Source organism: Apodemus sylvaticus, chromosome 8 (genome assembly GCF_947179515.1).
Source record: "Apodemus sylvaticus chromosome 8, mApoSyl1.1, whole genome shotgun sequence".
Lineage (NCBI taxonomy): Eukaryota > Metazoa > Chordata > Mammalia > Rodentia > Muridae > Apodemus > Apodemus sylvaticus.
In genome coordinates, this window is record NC_067479.1 from 61,543,930 (window position 1) to 61,565,515 (window position 21,586).

General features: G+C 41.2%; 1 protein-coding gene across 2 annotated transcripts; it reads right to left on the bottom strand.

Moving 5' to 3' along the window:
* Positions 1-156: 156 nt before the first annotated feature.
* Positions 157-10,541, bottom strand: Pbk (PDZ binding kinase). 2 transcript variants are annotated; one of them, XM_052191164.1, is made up of 8 exons: positions 10,240-10,541; positions 7,234-7,311; positions 6,418-6,511; positions 5,277-5,419; positions 4,389-4,558; positions 2,905-3,034; positions 1,367-1,543; positions 157-951 (listed from the first exon to the last, which is right to left on the bottom strand). In XM_052191164.1, the coding sequence occupies exons 2-8, from the start codon at positions 7,289-7,291 to the stop codon at positions 710-712; spliced, it is 1,014 nt and encodes a 337-aa protein (XP_052047124.1). In that variant the 5' UTR covers positions 7,292-7,311; positions 10,240-10,541; the 3' UTR covers positions 157-709. The 2 variants fall into 2 exon arrangements, with proteins under 2 accessions (XP_052047124.1, XP_052047122.1); XM_052191162.1 differs by having other exon boundaries at positions 10,283-10,540.
* Positions 10,542-21,586: the final 11,045 nt, after the last annotated feature.

Below are 21,586 nucleotides of genomic sequence, written 5' to 3' on the forward strand. Positions count from 1 at the left end.
CCATTTTAGTTCTGGTAATTTCAGGGAGCTGTGACTCAACTGACACAATTCAACCTCACTTTATATATAAGAAAACAAGGTTGAGAGAAACCACATTCATTCTCTCCACAAATCCAAAGGTTAACACATCAACAAAAACAGAAGATAACGCTGAGATGCCTGTTACTAAAACTCTTTTATTGTTTGTTTATTCTTACATTACCTTTAAAAGACTTGTGACAAAGTAAAAACAATATAAATTAGATGTTAAGATGTTGAGAGAGGCAAGACAGTAACCAGGGTCTGAGACACCCTAGGAGCTACACTTATAAACCATGCTTTTCTCAAGCTCCAGGGCACATGGGCCAACAGGCCAGCTGTAGGGTGGACACAATGAGCAGACAAACTGTGTGTGTACCATATGTAGTGAGATTGTTAGTAACCCATTAAAGAAGCAAGAGTATCTAAAAAGATCTTTAACAAAGCAATGGTCCCGTTGATTCTAAGTCATCTTAGACAAGGGTCACTAGTGTTTAAATCAGTAGGGACAGCATCTAGATACCTGAAGAGTTTTTTTAAACTTTATAGACTATCCAGTACAATAAGTGCATATATAAGAAATAACATGTCAGAAAGTTATGCAAATATTAACTATCTACAATGGTCCTAAAATAAGCTACTTCTAGAATCTAGCTACTATAAGTTATATTAACTAAATAAATACATCTAGTTAACAGTTGCCATACAAGTTAGGCTTTGAGCTCAGACCACCACATTGGCCATCTAGTTCCAAAGCTTCAACGATGTGTGCAGCAGATGGGCGATCTTTAGGATCCTCATTAGTACACACACAGAAGAGTTCAATGACCTTCTGGTAGGATTCATCCAGTTCTTCCATGTTGATGGATGGCCTTGTCCCTAGAGCTGCATAGTATGCTTCATCATCAAAGTCACTCTCATCAAAGGTTGCATCTGTACCAGGGAGTTAGATGAAGACAAGATCATGTATGTCATGGAACAGCTCAATGGTTTACCCTCCTGCAACCAGAGGGTTATCCAGTATGCATTCCACTATACCACAGGCAGTTTGTTCAACTCTTCTGCCACAGAGTTTAGCTATTTTCTTTCCAGCAAAAGGTACGGAAACTTTAACTAGATACCCCACCTACCCAATGTAGAATTATTAAGAAAAAAAAGAGAACCCATAAGTGGAGAATGCCATTATCTTCCTATTATCAGTCTCTAGCTCATTTATATAGGATTAAATCTAGCCAATTAGTCACAGTATTGCTATAATCTTAACTGTTTAAATTTAAAAAGACAATTTTAGGTACTAATCTACTGGAAAGAAATTCAGGTTTATGTTAAAACCTATATGAATTTATACCTTCATCATCATCATCATCTGGAAAATTGATGTGTGGAATACATAAAGTCATCATTTCCCACAGAGTAAGGCCAAAAGCAAACATATCTGCCTTGTCAGTAATGATGCCATTTTCTTCCAACGCTTCCTTAGGTTTCCATGGCTCAGTACCAATATAACAAGCCTCAGGATCAGTCACTAAAACAAAAATAACTTCAGTCATTCTATATCACTTCTAAAGTCTACCATGTAAGACTCTTTGTAGGAATGTTTCTTTACTAGACACAGATTTGGACTTCCTAGTTCTTACTATCAAGTCAATCTTGATAATTACATTTTTTCTAGGAAATTACCATTTATCTTTGCTCACAACTCGGTGAAATATAGCTGTAACAATCCTTACAAATGTGTGGAACATGCAGCTGAGAGCCTCTTCATTGTCTAATATTGGTGGTTATATCTCTTTTTTTCTCAATCTTGGTGAGAATTGTTATTTTCCACAGATCCAGCTTTTGTCATTATTAACATTTTTTCAAAGTTTTTCTTGACTTCTATTCCTGTCTTTCTTATTCCTTTCATAGACTGCTCTGCTCTTCCTTTCCTGGCTGACAAGGAATTAAAGCCAGTGTGGGCAATTTTTTCTTTTTTAACATAATCACTAATAGTTACTAGCTTTCCCAGGAAACTAGTGATTTAACATGGATCACTTAGTCAATTCTCTGATCCAACTATTCTCCAATAATTATATAAATTTACATTGCTAAACTTCCAAATACTCAAGGCTCTCCTAGATATTTTGTTAGTAGTCTCTAATTTCTCTTTCTAGTAAAGTATTATACCTGTGATATCTTCCTTAAGGTAAAATTTGCTTTACATGTTTAAAACCGCTATTTAACTAAAATAAATCAAATTCACTGGACAGTTTTAAAGTGTTAATTTTTCAGTATTTCATTACTATAATCTCTGTTTTTACACAGATAAGGATAGAATTGAAAACAAAATGCTTATACTCACTTTCAAACAATAGAGAAAAACTAGCAGTTTATTTAATCAGCCTCTATTTTGAGGCTTTCAATAAAATTCAGAAAAGGGGAAATCATTTGAAATGTAAATAAAAAATATATCAAATAAAAAAATAAAATTACAAGTAGAGAAAGAAACATTTGAAGGGAAAAGGGAAAATGTAATAGCTGATCCTGATTAGCATGATTAGATAATGCCCAGAAGCTGAGGAAGCTCAAGCCTGCTGGGTGTGTCTTGCCCAAAGTTATTCAGTTAAATCCATGCTAACAAGGGCCAGTGTGGGCACAGGCTGAAGACTTGGAGGCCTGTGATCCTGAAGCCATCCTAAACTAACATTTAAAATAAGACAAAAAATATACATGCTATCAAGAAATCAATAATTGTCCATGTGGAAGGGAAGGAGCTGGAGACTCAGAAGAGGCGAAATACTAAAAAAAAATCTATTATACAATTTTCAAAAATAGTTCATTTAAACCATGTAGGTTTATTGTGTTTTACAATGCAAAATTGTATGAATTTTAAACAATGCTACTTACCAGTCATATTTTCATCCAATGGCAGAGAGACTCCTACATCACAGATTTTAATTGTTTCAAAATCACCTTTAATTACAACATTTGAAGACTTTATGTCTCCATGAAGCAACTTCTTTTCTTGATGCAGATACTAAAATTGGAAAAAAACAATCAAATACATGAGCAGAAAAATTAATAAAAACTCCTTCAATAAAACAATGACTTGAATTCTCTTTGTAAACTAGACTTAATTTGTCCATTTCAAAGTATTTGAAGCCAGGAAGGGAAGCTGCCACGTTATCTAAAAATTTTCTTTTAAGATCTTTGAATTCTCAAAGCCCACATAATTTTCTTTTCTTTTTGGTTTTTTGGATTTGGTTTTTTCGAGACAAGGTTTCTCTGTATAGCCCTGGCTGTTCTGGAACTCACTCTGTAGACCAGGCTGGCCTCAAAAGCAGAAATATGCCTGCCTCTGCCTCCTAGAGTGCTGGGATTATAGGCGTGCGCCACCAACACCCATATAATCTTCTATCCAGAAGGTTTCCAAACACTCCAATTTCTCTTGAGGCCAGTAGCTCTAGACTTAATTTTGGAATCTAGACAATAAAGCAAACTTACCTCAACTTTGATGTAAAACAAGAAAAGCAGATGACATGGGGCCACCATAATTCATGAGCAGAAGCAAAAAATATAATCCAAAGCTATATCATGTTTTATACTTTAACTTCTTTTTGGGTTGCAAATAATTACAGTCACATTGTGAACAGTGTTGCACAATAGCTGTCCGCATTTGAGCACTAACTACACCATGAGCCTAACTTTGAAAAGAGAGGCCATTCTTGCTGTGATCTGCTCTTACACAAGAGCTTACTAGGCTTATTTCAATACAGCCTATCATGTGGTAAGGAGGCCTCAATATGGTTACACTGTAATTTATTCATTTCATTATATATCCATACTTAAAGTCATCAATCAATAAGTAATTCAGATGTTTCTATCCTTTGGCTGTTCTGGAACTCACTATGCAGATTGGGCTGGCCTTGAACTCAGAGATCCACCGGTTTCTGCTGGAACTAAAAGCTGTGTACCAACATGCCCAGCTCTATCCTATCTAAAATTATCTAAAAATGTACTACAAATTGTATTTAAAGTGCATTTTCTCAATCTGTTCCATAAACCAATTTCCTATGAAACCTTAGCATGTAACCCTAGTATTATTATCATTACACCGTAAGTAATTCTCTAGAGTCACTATTGCCAGTATTTAATTAATATAATTTTTCCCAAGACAGAGTTTCTCTGTAGCCCTGTCCTCAAAACTCTAAGATCTGCCTTGCCTCTGCCACCCGAGTGGGGGTTTAAAGGTGTGTGCCACCACCGCCCAGTTACATATACATTTCTTCCCTTATCTTCTATTTATCCAAAAGCACAGCAACATAGGTACAAGCCGTGTTTAAAGTCTTCATAGTGCACCAAAGCTGTTTAAAATATAGGAACATAGTTACCTTTAGCCCTCTTGCCATGTGCAAAGCAACTCTGAGGATTACATCTGCTGGAAAGGGACTTCCACAGTCTCTGTTCCTCTCTTCTATCAAGTCATTCAGAGACTTTTCACCTCCATACTCCATAGCAAGACACAGACTTCCATCACTGGCTTCAGTAAAAGCACGATACCCTGAAGAAAACATGACATTTTTCTATTAAACTCTTCATTAATGTAACATGGACCTGGACTAGCATAATGAAGCAGCTACTATTTACAAATCCCAGAGGCATAATTCAAATGCCTTCAAGTGCGTCTAGCAGGACAGATCAAAATACTTTTACTATGCTTCTGTGAACAGAATGATTCCCCCAGCCCCATTAGTACCAAAAATACAAAGTAAAAATAGTTCAAGAACCCATCTAAATGAACACGAATGGTCTACATGAGGACCATTCTACAGTCCTTAAATCTTCACAGGACCAGTACCAATACTTCCAACTCAACTCCATGACATTTAAATACAAATGCTTAAAGATCTAAGATACATGATTTTAAAATTTTAATGTTAAATTAAAATATTAAATTTTAATAGTTTTATTTATGAGTATTTGCCTACATGTATGTGCACCACATGTATGCCTGTTGCCAGTAGAAGTCAGGATACTTTATCCCCTGTGGATGGTTGTGAGTCACCTTGTGGGTGCCAAGAACTGAACCTGAGTCCTCTGCAAGCATGACAGGTCTGACCTGCTGATCCATCTCTCCAGGCCCTTATGTGAATTTTTACTTTAGACAACTCACATTAACTCACTTTCCAACAATATGTGGATCCAATGTCATTAGCAAAACCAATAGCTACACAGAACATTGCTCCACCACATACTGCCACAAGTACATGTAGACTTACCTATAATGTTTGGGTGATTAAGGTCTTTTAAAATCTTAGCTTCATCAGTGAGTCTCTTCTGATAGACATTTCGATAATGATCATCGCATAAAGGATTTATCTTTTTCACAGCCCAAGGAGAATGAGACAACCCTCTCGGTGATCTAAAACAGATATATTTATGTAAACTTAGAGATACAAAATGAATAAAAAAAAACCAACACTCAAATTTTTCTCCATAGAAATAGGTTTTTAAAAGTATATAAAATTCTTTAGCTCATCTACACCTGTTACATTTCTGCTTTGACTAAATCAGTGTCAAGATTTAATCAGATGCCCTGAACAGCACCTGATACTATGCTCTGAGAGGGATTAAAGGACAAAAATAAGGATGGGGATTAGGAATTTATCAAAGTACAATTAAACCTCAAAATGGCTATACTGTTTTCTAACATTTCTATCCTGGCATGTCAATCTGTTACTTCATCAACATTTATCTATATGCATCAGATATGAGTTATGACATGCTATGGTTAATATTGAAGAAATTTAAAGAGAGTTTCTATATAAAGGTATTCTATTATTTTATTATTATTTGGAATTTCATGCATATGTGTTTTAATCAAATCTACTTTCCACTCCGTCCCTCCCCTCCAGTTCCTCTTCTATTCCACCTAACTTTTCCCTCCTAACTTCATGTGTTCTTTATTTTTCAAGCCCACTGAGTCCATTTAGAGCATGGGTTAGACTTCCTACTGGAGCATGGGTAGCCTCTCAGGGCCTGCATCCCTAAGAGAGCTGACTCCCTCTTTCCTAGAGGTAGTAAGTGCCAATGGCTCCCCATCCCTAGCACATTCTTCTCCACTGGCAGCTATTTCAACTCCACATGGAACAATTTTATACCTGTTCACCACACTCAAAGCCATGTTCTCAGATCTTTCTACCACTTTACCTTCTTGTAGAAGCCAGAAGGAAAATGGACTAAGCTACTTCCCTTTTACTATTCTACCAGGAAGAATCTAGAAGTAAAGTATTAGGGGCAGAGCTCTTGCAGTAATCAAGATTCTAAAGACTGGAATGTAGCCTTCAGGTGTGATGAGGAACTTCCCCAATCCAAGGACAAGAGACCCACAGTCCCCCAAGCAGGGAATCTTGCCCTCACCTTTTCATTAGGTAAACGCTGACCCCAGTCCCAAAGCCAAGCTTCTGCATAAATGGAGAGGCAGGGATATTTACACATGGAGTTGAACATAATACTAAAAAGCAAAAGCAAAAACTTAGCATTTGAAAAGAGCAGTACAAAATCATCTTAATAGTTTTAAAGCCCTGTCAGTTAAAACAGTTTTAATTACGAAGGTTAGTAATGACATAGGGTTTTTTCCCCTAGGGTACCCTTTGACTAAGATGACTTTTACAACTCTCACAATAACACTAATGTAAATAGCTTGTTTTTTATGGCTTACAAGCTAAGAATCTTAAAAATCCATTCAATTATTGTGTATGTATACACTGGGAATAACACTAATGTGTCCACTAGCACATTTATTCAAAAATATGCTGAGCCAGTGTAATGTAAATTTTTTAAAAAGTCATAGAGACTGAAATGGAAAAAAGGTACAATGTCTATTAATCTATATATAACCAACTAAAGACATCTTGAACGATCTTCCAGACACCTCCGCAGGTAAAAGTGCTTGCTGTGCAAGTCTGATGCTGGATTCCTGGGTCCCATCTACAAGGGTCACAACTCCTATCATCCTCTAGTTCAAACCAGAAGCCATTACTAGGCAGGTCCTCAAATCCAGAACGACCATCAGGAGCAGATAGAAAGTCTGGCCTGTGCTATTAGGATCTCCGTTTATGGTTAACACTGTTATAAGGACCAATACTATGACTGTTTACAGACAATGGCAAAGGAACAAACACTAAAATGTTTCCAGTACAAACAGTAACAAGAAAAGGTCTTTTGCAATCTTACCAGATTTCCTTTTTTCGGATAATTTGTTTGGCGTCTTGAAATTATTGATTCCTTCCATTGTAGCAATCACTTTAGGTCCTATAACGAAAACAAGCTAAATTATACTGCAACTATCTAAAATACTCCCATTTGTGAGGAGAATCCCATAACATTATCTTATCACAGAAATATACAATTTGAGACCTGAAAATGACCTCAGCAAATACTTAGTCCAATTTTATTTACAAAGGTAAAATCGAAACCCAGAGATACAATTCCTTACTCTTGCCAAACTATCAGTGATTAGGGGTTGTAGTTTTAACTATGCAGTATATACGTAGAGGTCAGAGGCATAGTTCAGAATGTAAAGGCACTTGCTGCCAAGCCTGTCAACTTGAGTTCAATTCTTGGGTCTCATTTAGTAGAAAGAGCACCAACTCGCACAAGTTGTCTTCTGACCACCATACACACTATGTGGCACACATCTTCTCCCACACATACACAATACATATAGATACAAACATAATTTTAAAAACTTTTAAGTATGTAACTTCAATTGAAAAAATAATACCAGGATCGTGTGGGACGAGAGCGAGTGGGGAGAAGGGTGGGGGTGGGGGGCGATGTCTTGTCATATCTTAAAAAAAATTACTATCTAGTTCAAGAAGGTTAGCAGAAACTAGGAATGTAGCTCATGGGTAGAATGTCAGCCTGGCATGCACAAGGCCATGAGTTCAATCCCCAGTGACAAAACCAAAAGGCAATACTACGTCTCCCTCACATACTTCCCAGAAGTTACAAATATGCCTCGGTATCCTTTAAGAGAATCCTATATGCACACCTGTAATAGCAGCACTCGGGAGGCTGAGACTGACCTGGCCAACAGTGAGACCCTGCTGCAAATAAAACAAAACTGGAAAACTGTGCATACAAGCAGCATTGTTCCTAACAGTCCAAACAGAAGGACCCATTAGATGCTGAATGCAGAGCAAAGAGTAACAGACTTGCTGTGTACAACACAAATGAGCCAGGAAAACATGCCAGGTGAAAGAGACCTGATGGAGAAAGCCACACATGAGATTCCATGACAGCATGTCTAGAGCTGTCCAGAAACTGCCATCATTTCCTGATGACTTAACTGTGGCAAGGAAGAAAAAAGTAAAAAAGGGAGGAGGTGGCTTTCTAGAGCAAACAAATGGAAAAACAAAAGAGGGTATTGGAGATTGGGAGCTCATTTCTGGATGCTTTAGTGGACATCTTGGTAGAAAGGTTGAACAGGCAGGCAAATACAGATCGGGAACAGAGCTGAACATGACGTTGTGGGCTTATCGACAGACGTGGGACTAAAGCTGGGATGCTGAATGACAAAGGGTTCAACCCTCAAGACCCCAAGTCAGGAAATGGAGGGGAACACAGCCTGTAGAATGTGAGCCACATACAAAATGCTGTCAAGGCGCGGCCTGGAGACCATCCTTGCCACCACAGCTTGAGGAGTGGATACAAAAGACACAGTGTGTTTTTAAAAGATTTAAATACCTGGTTTTAAACATTTCAACATTCCTTTATATTCTGGACTCTCAAAAATGCCTATCTTCCACTTACCCTATTTGTACCAAGATATCCTGTCCCACCCAGCTCAGTTGTCTAACGGGATTTTTCTTTCCTGGCTGAGATTGAGCCTTAGTTTATACAGTCTTAGATCTGCATACACATTCCGTAAGGATTGTTAAATAACTATACTTTCTTTAAACCATATCACCTTTAGGCTTAGGGTTCAAAGGGCACATTTGAACCCTACTACTGATCTGTATCTACTGATGGGCTTTCTAATCCCTATTTCTGTTCTGTTGAGTCTGGGTCTCACCATAACTTAGACTGCCTTCAACTGGCTGTGTATCCTAAGCTGATATCCAACATTACATACTCCCGCTTCACCCGCCCCCCCCCCAAGCACTGAGATCACATGTGTGCCATTGCTTGGTTACCCTGATAATTGTTTTTAAGACTTGATTTCTCATCATATACTTTCCATCACATATATGGGCGGGGCAGGGGTGGGTGGTATATGCACAATAGTACAGGAGCCATAAGTGAAGGATGGACTCCTCTGGAATTACATGGAGTTGTGAGCCACTCCACATGGGTGCTGGCAACCAGCTCAGGGCCTCTGCAAAAGACCTGAGGGGAGGGGTCGCGGACAGGAGGGAGACCGCCTCTGCGTGCAGGAGAATCAACACTCCATAATTTTATAATAATATACTCTACATGATATGAGTTTTCACTATGAATTTTCATATATGCATGTAAATATGTATATAATTTTTTTTGGTTTTTCGAGACAGTGTTTGTGTAGCCCTGGCTGTCCTGGAATTCACTCTGTAGATCAGGCTGGCCTCGAACTCAGAACTCAAAAATCCACCTGCCTCTGCCTCCCAAGTGCTGGGATTAAGGGCGTGTGCCACCACTGCCTGGTGTAAATCTAATTTTTAGGTAACACCAGTATTCCCATGTATAAAATTCTACCCACAGCACATTCCCTGTCCTTCCTTTGGTCTCCTCCATTCCCTAGTACTTGGACCACGCATTCACTACTGCTCCCAGGTTTTGGGGTCCTGAAGATGGATCCTGGGGCTGCAGGCATGCTAGGCACAGACTGTACCCAATGCGCCATTGCCCTACCACGGGCCACCTTTCTACTGTGGCCTCATCTTAAAAGCAGAGGCATTAACTGGGAAGTGCTTTCCCCGCCTCCTTCATGGGGAAGGGGTGACTTTCTCCATGAACCCCCAGTCTCCGCGATCAAGGCGCTCGGCATCAGGGACTTGGGGGTGCTCGATGGTCCCAAAGGATTCCCCTATTCTCCTCCACCCACCGTCTTCCCTGGGAGCTCCCTCAGTCCTCCCCTAGCCGCTGCGTACCCTCAGCTCGCTGAGCTTCCCCGCAGATCTCCCCCCGGTCTCCCGGTAGAGGCGGCCTCCCTCCCGTCCGCGACCCCTCCCCTCAGGTCCTCGATGCCCCATCCCTCACCCCTGTGCGCTGTCAACCTCGAGTCGGCCAGGCTTTCCCTTACCACAGTCGCACCCTCGGGTAAAAAGGTGACAGTGACGAGCTGGCTCAAAGCTGTCTGGACACCTAGTCCGAAAGGTGCAGGAACAGCTCCCGCCAACTCTGTAACCGCCCAGCGTTAGGGCGCGCGCGGTCTTCAAAGGCCGCGGCCCGCGGGGCACTGGAGTTAGAACTCCAAGCTGTTAGGTGACTTGCTTCTGAAAGTGCAGAAACAGCTCCCTCCCGCCAACGCGAGCGGTAACCGCCGCCGCGCAGTTTCAAAGGTCCCGCCAGGGGACTACGGGGCGGCACTAGGGTCAAACTTCTCAGCGTTCGCACAGTCCGCTCAGGTTTACTTGGGCTTCCAAGTTTGACTTAGACTTAAGAGAAGAAATCTTCCAGAGCAATGGCTATAAAGTTATAGCAAGTGTCAGACAAAGCCGGGCAGTGGTGGCGCACGCCTTTAATCCCAGCACTTGGGAGGCAGAGGCAAGCAGATTTCTGAGTTTGAGGCCCGCCTGGTCTACAGAGTGAGTTCCAGGTCAGCCAGGGCTACACAGAGAAACCCTGTCTCCAAAAACAAAACAAAACAAAACAAAAAAAAAGTGTCAGACAGATGCTGGTGGAAAAAAAAAAGTTTGTGTCTGTTTTGAAAGCAAATCTACCCAAATTGCAAACACTGCTCAGAATATGCAACTACGTAGGAAGCTTTATTGCAGATTTATGTGATCTTAAAACACTAATTAGAAATGGGTAGAGTTTCATCATTTGAGGTTGAGAAGAAATATAGAATATTTAGAAATTTTGCTAACTTAAAAAATTATGAGATCAGAGCACAACTGCAGAAACTGGTTCCTCCTTTTCCCCTTTAGAGTCCTGAGATCTAAATCAACCAGTCAGGCCTAGCAGTAAGCCCTTATCCTCGCTGAGACATCTCACTGGCCCAGTTTGATTAATTCTTGGAATTACCACATTCTACTTAGTAAATATTTCCAGAGTACCTACTGTGTGTCAGGTTTCTGCACCTGAGTGCCCACTGCATAACATAATCTACCGTGTTCACTACAAGAGGAATGAATTAAGTTTAGGAGAACAGGAAGACATTTCCATAGACCATGTGATACCTTTAAAAGAAAGAAAACATACAACATAACACAAGAAACACTGAGATGCCTCCCCAACAGAGCACTTGTGACCTCTTCAAACGTTTAAAGAAATTCAACCACAGTCTGAGCCCAGATAGATAGGGGCAGCTTCTTTACAAAGACAGTATCACACAGTGGCATGACATGTATGTATTCACGTGTTTATATACATTAACACACATACTTGTCTGGTGACATCAATTTTGTTGGCACTAACACCTATTTTATTTCTTTGATTCAGTTTCTCAAGTGTTTTCACTTACATATTTTATTTTCTTCCTTCCTTCCTTCCTTCCTTCCTTCCTTCCTTCCTTCCTTCCTTCCTTCCTTTTTTAGTATGTAGCCCTGGCTGACCCAGAACCTGATATGTTGACCAGGCTGGGAACATTCCTCCAGAAGAGCTGCCAGTGCTCTCAGCTGCTGTGCCATTTCTCCAGCACCATGATTTCTTTTCTAAGTGCAGGGAATGTTTCTGGGTTTAAAATGATCTGACATCATTCAAGCAATATAAATTCATTGGGTTTTGGGGTTTTTTGTTGTTGTTGTTTTTTTGTTTTGGTTTTTTCCCCCATAGTAATTAAGCAACTGTTGGAAATCGATGCTGGGGAAGAGGCCATCTTGGAGGCTGATAAGGAGCTCTGTCACACACAGCTCTGCTCCCCAACAATTTCAGCTATTCAGATAAAATGGAAATCACTCACAGACTCCTGCCTTATGTCCACCCCTCAAAGTCAAATCCCTCTACATCTGTAATCTTCCTTAGCCTGTTTCATTGGCTAAAGAAAAGGACCTCCTCCTGCCTAGGCACCCAGTCAATCCAGAAGCTCTGGAGTCCTCTCATTCCCTGCCACACCACTGCCAAATCACCACCCTCGCTGGCATCTTCACCTCCTCTAAAGGTCTTAAAAAACAAAATGATAACAGTAATACAAGCACTTATTTAGTATGCAGGATGTGTCTGACATGGGTACTCTTGCTTTACATGTATTAACGTACCTAATCCTCACAAGTCTATCATATGGATTACTACAATCAACCTCATTTCTCTGTAATCACGTATATGTGATTTTAAATCTAGACTCCTCATAGGAAGAAAACATGTGTTACCCACCTTGCTAAGTCTGGTCTATGTTTTTAACATATGATTTCCAGGTTGTTGTTTTCCTGCAAATAGCATGATAAACTTCATTTTTTAAAAATGAGAAAACTGAGAAAGAAAACAGTCAAATAATATAAGCAATATACCTGAGATCAGAGCTAATCATTTATGTAAATAGGATTTGAACATATGTTGAACTCAGTATTCCTTTTAAACAAATGTGCTCAAAATCTCTTCCATCTCACGCACGCACACACGCATACATGCACACACACACACACACACACGCATACACACACACACACACACACACACACACACGCATACATGCACACACGCACATACGACCAACACCCTCACCTTCACTCCCAGGATCTTCCCATTTTAGATCACTCTTTCCAGGCATAGAAACGCAGTGTCTTCTCTCACCTCCCCTGACCCCTGCCTCTCCTTTTATTGATTGATTGATTGATTGACTGGTTGGTTGGTTGAGAGAGGTTCTTGCTATGTAGCCCTGGCTGGCCCAGACATGACAATATAGACTAGGCAAGCCTCAGACTCAGAGACCCACCTTTTTCTGTCTCCCAAGTACTGAGATTAAAACTATGTACCATCATGCCATGCTGTGTGTGTGTGTGTGTGTGTTCAGGTGCCCTTTAAGGTCAGAAGGGGGTGTCAGATTCCCTGAAGCTATAGTTATAGACACTTGTGAGCTGCCCAGCCTGTGGACCAGGTCTCAATCCTCTGCAAGAGCAGCAAGTACTCCTAACTCTCCACCCCTATCTTAATTTTTTTTGTGAGTGTAAAACTGGAATTATACACCCTGCCTTCATTAAATATCTATAATATTCTATGTTTTTATTAAGTCTTAGGTTTTTACAAGCCTTCTGTGTTCTTTTCTTAGTAGATAATAAAATTCTGCCTAAAGCCAGACCCCAAAAGTTTCTTAATTAACTACTGCTGGTGAAAAGACTCTCCAGGGAGATGAACTTATTGGCATGGTATAAACTGAGGCTAAAGAATCAGTGAAAATAAAGGCCCTTGCCTAACAGTTATAACCATCCTCCTCTGTTTCCAGTCTTGGACCTGTAAATGAACTCCCCAGAGATTACCCCCAGAGACATGTGACCATCACAAGATTATTGCCTGTGAAATGCATCCATCACTTTCAAACCTTGCCTGCTCATCAGTCGTCACAGAGAGCAGCTCCACCTGGATCAGCTGTTTCTTTCCATTTGTAAAGCTTCAATCTCACCATTTCACCGAAAGAACCAACACTGCTTTGACTCTAGCAGATTGGCTTCAAAGCAACATGGGCACTTTTGCTTGCCTGCTTGTTTCTGAGACAGTGATTCCGACAGACCAGCTAGTCCTGCTTGAACTTGCTATGTAGCCAGGGATGATCTTGAATTTCTGATCTTCTCGCCTCTTCCTCCCGAGTACTGAGACCTTGAAGCCTTCTTTATGCTGTAAACATAACAGAGGGTGCCCCAGCACCCCACACCCCGGAAGGTGACACCCAAATCACTCACAACCTTCTCAGCAACCTGCACTAAATCCCTCTAGCCTCTGAAGCTTTTTCCTGATATATCTACTAGCCCCATCAATAAAAGCCATTGTCATAATATAATAGCTTTATATTCCTTGCCCTGGATTCATAGCATGTATATTGACAGAATGCCTCTATGAGCTGCTCTAGAAAAGCTTCAGGTGACTCATCTGGTCCCTGCTTAATCTTACATACCTTGACCAAATTCGTGGGCTGCCATGCCCTCGAGACCTGCCAATGGAGTCTGGTGTTGGTCTGTCAGATGCCTCTTACCTTTTGTCTGAGGGGGTAATCTTTTTGGCTTCCTGTATTACAAATAAAACAGTCTCAAAGAGATTAATTAGTCTCTTGGGAAATATACCCTTAGTGAGAGAGCCACTGTGGTATCAGGATAGGTGGTCTCAGGTCCTCTCCCGCTCCACTCTGTGGTCCTCTCTAAATATCAACTGAGCATAATTATTACCATTTTGTAAACTATAAACTATAAGATAGGCATAACACCTAGTTTATCATCCCTGTCAATTAAACAGAACCCTTTTCATCTGTATTATCTTAAAAGACTGTCAGAATTAACACTTAAGAACTCACATTGTAAGGATTGACTCATGGCCTGGCTTTAAATTTCATGTCACCTGAAAATCATTTATTTAAATTTATATCAGCTTTCTCAAGATTAAACAGCTTGGGCTGTCTGTGAGACTAACAGTCTTCAACCCCATCAGAAATCCAAGAGTGACCAATATTAACTGAAAACATATAGAAAACTTTACATAGCTTTTAAGACATAAACATCATATACCATGGATTTTTGACGTTTTTGAAAACCAACTATCTATGTAAAATAATGTGGACTGTTGTCTATTAAACTATCTTCAGCTATTTCTGATTAAAACCTAGAAAACACCCTAACAATAAACTCAGAGCCTTAGATTTCTATTTATCCCTAAACTCATAGCCTTAAACATCTCAGATCAGTAATAATAACAAAGAACTAGGTGTAAATCCTGTACTTTCAAATTTTTAGTATTTATACCAATGAAAACCTTGATTTTGTATCAATAAAACCTGTATCAAATAAGAACTTATGCCTTGAACTTAATAACAATGATAAAGATTTTAGTATCACAAAGACAGATTTTTTTTCACTTAATATTTTAGAATCTAGTCTCCTGGAGGTCTCCCTTATTTTGACCTCTCTCCCAGAGGAACACTATAACCACAAAGTTTGACATCACATCGATCATAACAACTTAAACAAGTTAAAATAAAAGAAATAAACCATTTGTACCAACTTAAACCCAAAAATTCTCGCACCTGCCACATTGAGCGTCTTGTTAAGACTTGTTTTCTTTTGCAGGGGGCGTCAGAGCCCAAGTATTTTGTCTCTCCTTTTGTTCTAAATTGGCGTGCTTGAGTCATGTGACCTGATTTTGGCGCCACAGAGTTGCTTTTCAGCCAAAGTCAAAATAATATCGTCCATCTAAGTCCAAGAACACAAAACACAACACCACATAGCCAGCCTGACCCTGCCACCGTCAGGCCTCTAGATTCAAGAACACAGAGCAAGGAAAATCACACAATTTGCCCCTAGAAGGGCCCAGTTTCAGACACCAGGCATCCCTGCACACATAACAGGGATCAGATAAAACAGATTCCAGCAAAGCATGGCTGGGTCTTCCAGGGTCTCTGGAGTTCCCCCCAAATACCCGTGAACGTCTCCCCGGGTCACAGCCTGTGGTACAGAGCACGTCTGCCCACCACGGTCCTCTGGTTCTCACGAACCCGAGAGGACAGCTGTCCACCGAAACGCCGGCTCCTCAGATACAGAGAACAGAGCAGTACAGACACTCAGGATACAGACACCAGCTGGCACACACACATTCCAGAGGGGAATTCAGTTGCACAGGGTCCCACTACCCCTGTGCGGTGTATGGCTGTGGACCCCAGAGTTCTGGAATAAAAGAAATCCTCATGTTATTGCATGGAGACAGTTTCTTACGAGTGATTTGGGTGTCGCCTTCTGAGGCGTGGGGTGCTGGGGCACCCTCGGTTTTTGGGGGTCTTACATTCTCTTGGTGCATTGGCCGGGAAGTGTGACTTTCCTTCACACATGAGAACTGACTCGGAGGTAAAGGGGATCCCCTCTGGAATATGTGTGTGCCAGCTGGTGTCTGTGTCCTGAGTGTCTGTCCTGCTCTGTTTTCTGAATCTGTATCTGAGGAGATGCGTGTTTTCAGTAGGCAGCTGTCCTCTCGGGTTCATGATGACCAGAGGACCGTGGTGAGTAGACCACAGGTTGTGACCCTGGGAGACGTCCCAGAGTATTTGGGGGAACTCCAGGGAACCTGGAAGATTCCCGTCTGAATAGAAGACACAGTAGTTCTACTGAATTGGAGAACTTATATGCCCTCCCGGCTGTCTGGTTTTCTGATCTGGTTCTGTCCGTCTCAGTGGAGGCAAATACTTCTCAGTGTGCCGTGGTTTGTTTTCTGTCTGTCTCACCATTTGTCAAAGTCTGAGTCTATAAGCTTTTCTGAAAATTTCAGTTTTGCTTGCAAGCTTCTGGGGCACAGAGAGCCTATCTGGTGTGGTGCATTCAACTGGCAGCTGTTAGAGTTGAGACCGTGGCGGGTGTGGGGGTGGGTCTGGAGGAAGCTGGACCCTGGAGAGAGCTGAATAAGGCCCTCCTTCATCTGTAAACAGCAAGACAGTAACAGCGGGAGCCATTTTGTTTTTCTGAATCTGGTCCCTGCAATGTGTGCAGGGACACCTGGTGTCTGAAACTGGACCCCTCTAGGGGCAAATAGTGTGATTTTCCTTGATCTGTGTTTTTGATTCTAGAAGCCTGATGGTGGCAGGGTCAGGCTGTCTATGTGGTGTTGTTTTGTATCAGGTTTTGTGTTCTTGGACTTAGATGGATGATATTATTTGGACTTTAGACTGATTTACAGCAACTCTGTCTGTGGCAGCAAAATCAGGTCACATGACTCAAGCGCACCAAAATCAGGTCACGTGACTCAAGCATGCCAACTTAGAACAAAAGGAAAGACAAAAAACTTGGACTCTGACACCCCTGGTGGGGAAAATAAGCCTTGACCAGACGCTCAATGTGGCAGGTGTGAGTATTCTGGTACATTAAGTTGGTACAGATGGTTTATTTCTTTTATTTTAAATTGTTTAAATTATTATGATCGATATGATGTTAAACTTTGTGGTTATATTGTTCCTCTGGGAGAGAGGTCAAAATAAGGGAGACCTCCAGAAGACTAGATGCTAAAATATTAAATGAAATATCTGTCTGTGTAATACTAAAATCTTGTTTTGAGATTTACATTACAGAAAATACTACTCCCCTTCATATCTCAACATCCACGTTCAGATTGAAGAAACGGTCTTTCTAGAGAATATAGAAATGGTCAGATTTAAAACGGGGAGAAAATACAATTAATTTCATTTGATAAAAATCTTTGTAATTGTTATTAAGTTCAAGGCATAAGTTCTTATTTGATACAAGTTTTATTTTGATATAAAATCAAGGTTTTCATTGGTATAAATACTAAATTTGAAAGTACAGGATTTACACCCAATTCTTTGTTATTATTACCGACCTGAGATGTTTAAGCCTATGAATTTAGGGCTAAATAGAAATGTAAGGCTCTGAGTTTATTGTTAGGGTGTTTTTTAGGTTTTACTCAGAAATAGCTGAAGATAGTTTAACAGACAACAGTCCACATTACTTTATTTTGTATTTTATTTATAATTAACAAAATGGTAATAATTATGCTCAATTGATATTTAACAGACAACAGTCCACATAGATAGCTGTTTTTCAAAAACGTCAAAAATTCATGATATATGATGTTTATATCTTAAAAGCTGTGTTAAGCTTTCTATATATTTTCAGTTAATATTGGTCACTCTTTAGTGACCAAGCCAATGGCGCTGTTTCCAAGAAAAGATCTTGGGTCCAAGAAGCCACTGGCACCAAACTGTATTCATGGACTACCCGAAGAACAGTGGATCTAGGGATGGGATAGGTAGCCCATCCATTTAGGGTCACCGCAGACTGTTCCTACTCTCTGTTGGAGTAAGACATGTTCGCCAAAATGGGGAGGGAGGCAGATATGCTTCCTGCCCAACGGGCTGCAGCTTGCTGGCCCAAAAAGAGAGACTGACCCCTGCTGAAAGTTGCTACAGACCAGAGCAGTTTTCTCCATGATGGAAGCAGGTGCTGCTATGGTGGACGGCACAAATGTCATCTGGGTAGAAGAATCTTTACCCCCTGGCATGTCAATGCAGAAAATGGAGCTCATTGCCCTCACCAAGACCTTGGAACTTGGAACCAGCAAGAAAATAAACAGCCACATGGATAACAGGTATGCCTTTGCCACAGCCCAGGTCCACAGGGATATATGCCTAGAGGACTGCTCACATCAGAGGAAACCAACAGGAAATATTGGACTTCTTAGATGTCCTAATGAAGCCAGCCACTGTGAGTATTCACTGCCCAGGATGTCCAAAGGGAAAATGGGCAATAGCCAGGCAGAGCAAGTGGCTCCAGGAAATGATATGCAGGAGCCTATACTGATTATGGGTCTGTAAGAGACACCCATTGGGAAATGGGACAAATTTAAGGAACAGCCTCACTTAAAAAAGGACTGAGATTGCTGGCCACCCTACCAACTATTACCAAGAGAAGGTGCACACAAGAAGGGAGAACTATAGTCTCCAGAAAGTAAGCCAAAAACTCACTAGGCCAAATGCACAGAAGGACTCATTTAGGGGATTAAAAACCTTGTCCTGGCAGTTAAGGGACCAAACGTATATATTTATGACTCAGATTTTAGGCTAGAGAAATAATAGAACAGTGTAAGACATGCCAGTAAGTAAATGCTTATGTAGTAAAGAGTAAACAGGGCAAAAGACCTAGAATAGAATAGACTAGAATATATTAAGAGATCTTATAAAAGCTAAGGCAGGAAAATATGGTTATAAAATACCTTCTAGCATTTACAGATAATTTTCTCTAGATGGGTTGAAGAGGAAACTGCTGCCAAGGTTAGAAGAAATTTTTCCCGAGTTTCAGAGTGCCCAAGGTAATTTGATCAGACAATGGTTCTGTTTTTGTTTCTAAGGTAAGTCAGAAATTGACAGAGATATTGGGGACTAATTGGAAACATTATTGTACGTACTGTCCCCAGGGCTCAAAGCAGGTAGAGAGAATAAACAAAACCCTAGGAGAGACCTTAATTAAATTGACCTTGGAGACTGGCTAAGGCTGGGTGGTGCCTCTCCCCTTGTTTCTGAAGAACCCTTACCATTTTAACCTGACCCCCCTAGAGATCCTCTTTGATACCCCAAATCCTTTGGTGTCCACTGGGCCCTCCCAGAACTTGTCCCACAATATGAGATTTGCCTTAAAAGCTCCAGGCATGCCAGAAACTCCACACTGCTTCCAGGTAGCCACTGGATTTGTATAAGAAGGCTTCAGGAACTGTTGCTGAAACCCTGATGAAAGAAACCCTCACCAAATTGACACAGAGACTGGTGTTAATGATTAGATAGCTCTCCTACCCTTTGTGATCTTCCGGCCTTTTTTCTCTAGGCTCAAGACCCTTGAGTGGGTGAGGCAGGGAGTGTGGAAGGCCTACTCAGGGGAAAGAGACTTGCAAGTTGTTTCCAAGTTGAGACTTGGTGGAAAAGCCCTTATCTTGTACTCTTGACCACCCTGCTTTCTGCTTTGATGAGACCCCTTGTAATTTTACTCCTTTTGCTTACAATTGGAACCTGTGTGACTAACCGGTTAATAGTTTTTATTAGGGAAACGTATAAGTGCTGTGCAGATTCTTATTCTACGCCAACAACATCAGAGATTAGGGCAGGACAATCCAGAATATATAGTCAGAGATTTAGTTCTATAGTTCTAAGATTAGAACTATTAACAACAGAAGGAGTGGGGAATGAGAGACACCCCCCCCCCCCCAACTTAATGTTTTTAGACCTCTAAGCAACTAGCTCATCACAGAGTAACTTGTTTTTCTGCTTTCAGCTTGAGAAAGATAACCCACCCTATTCTAGCTCCAATGTTTAACTATACAATGACCCAAGGACATTTGCTCCAGATAACCTCTAACCTTCCTTACTTCCTCATTCTGTACTTCCCCATTCCATGCATGTTTTGTCCTCCACACCTTGCCTTGTGAATTGTGTCCTCCAACCCTTGTCTTGTGATTTTTTCCCCTTTAAATACCCCTGACTTTAGTTGCATGGGGTCCTCAGTTCTCTACCCTTGTGCGGTGTATTGCTGTAGACCCCAGAGCTCTGGAATAAAAGATTCGTCATGTTATTGCATCGAGACTGTTTCTTTCGAGTGATTTGGGTGTCTCCTTCTGAGGCATGGGGTGCTGGGGCACCCTTGGTTTTGGGGGGTCTTACACTGCCATGTGCTGGCCTTTGTTTTTCTGTACCTGGGGCCTGAACTGGAGATTTCCTTTTATCCCAGATAGATTTATGTCACCATGACAGAAGCTAAAGTCATATGAGGGGAGAGAACCGTCACTGAGAAAAGGCCTCCATAAGACCCATTTGTAAGACATTTTCTTAGTTAGTGATGGATGGGGGAGGGCCTAACCCATTGCATGTAGAGCCATCCCCAGGGCTGTGGTAGGAGGTTGTGTAAGAAAGCAGGTTAAGCAAGCCAGATTACCCAGCTAGTCAGCAGCACTCCTCCACAGCCTCTGCATCAGCTCCTACCTCTAGGTTCCCACCCTGTTTGATTTCCTGCCCTCCCTGCTTTTGACAGTGAGCTGTTAATTGGAACTTTAAACAAAATAAGCCCTTTCCTACCCAAGTTGGTTTTTTTTTTTTGTCATGGTGTTTCCTCACAGCTAGAGACCTTAGACACCTTTATTATCCCATCTCTGTTCTGACCTCTTCCTCCTGCATCTCTAAGTCTCTCCCTTTCTCTGCCTGGACCACCAGCCCACTGCTAACCTCCCAGCCCACCATCTGCTACAGGCCCCTCCTCCCATTTTGAGGCCTTAATTCTGACTTGCCTGTGTCCAAATCCTCCAGGGACCTTGTAAACTTCGGGGCAAAAATTCTCTTTGTGATCTTTGTGATCTGACCCCAAGCATCTTTTCCCAGAGTTTGCCTCACTGGGTCCCTGGGCTCTAGCAAAGACTAAGACTGTGGCCTTGCCTGGAGAGCTCATGGTTTTTCTCATTTCTCCAGAACAGACACACTCTCTCCTCTCAGCAACAAATGCCCTTCTTGTCTGGATTAGCATCCCCTTCCTCCACTATCAGTCCAGACCCCTCTTTTCTCCTCACACAGTCCACCATTATGGCTGTGCCTCCTCATTCTCCTAGTCTAGGACATTCTAATGAAAGGATCGAAAATACAGCCTAACTCTCTAATGACCCCAAGAAGTCAGAAGTTTAAAATGCTATCTGGCTCCAAAGAAGCTCTAACTCCAGCCTTCTATGGAGCTCCAAACACTTCATATTCCAGAGCCTGCTCTTTGTGCTCTTTGTT

Coding starts and splice junctions, on each gene's coding strand:
- Pbk (XM_052191164.1), bottom strand. CDS start 7,291: ATGGAAGGAATCAATAATTTCAAGACGCCAAACAAATTATCCGAAAAA. Junction 3,035..4,388: donor ACATGGCAAGAGGGCTAAAG/GTAACTATGTTC, acceptor TTCCAATTTTAG/TATCTGCATCAAGAAAAGAA. Junction 952..1,366: donor AGATGATGATGATGATGAAG/GTATAAATTCAT, acceptor TCCCTGGTACAG/ATGCAACCTTTGATGAGAGT.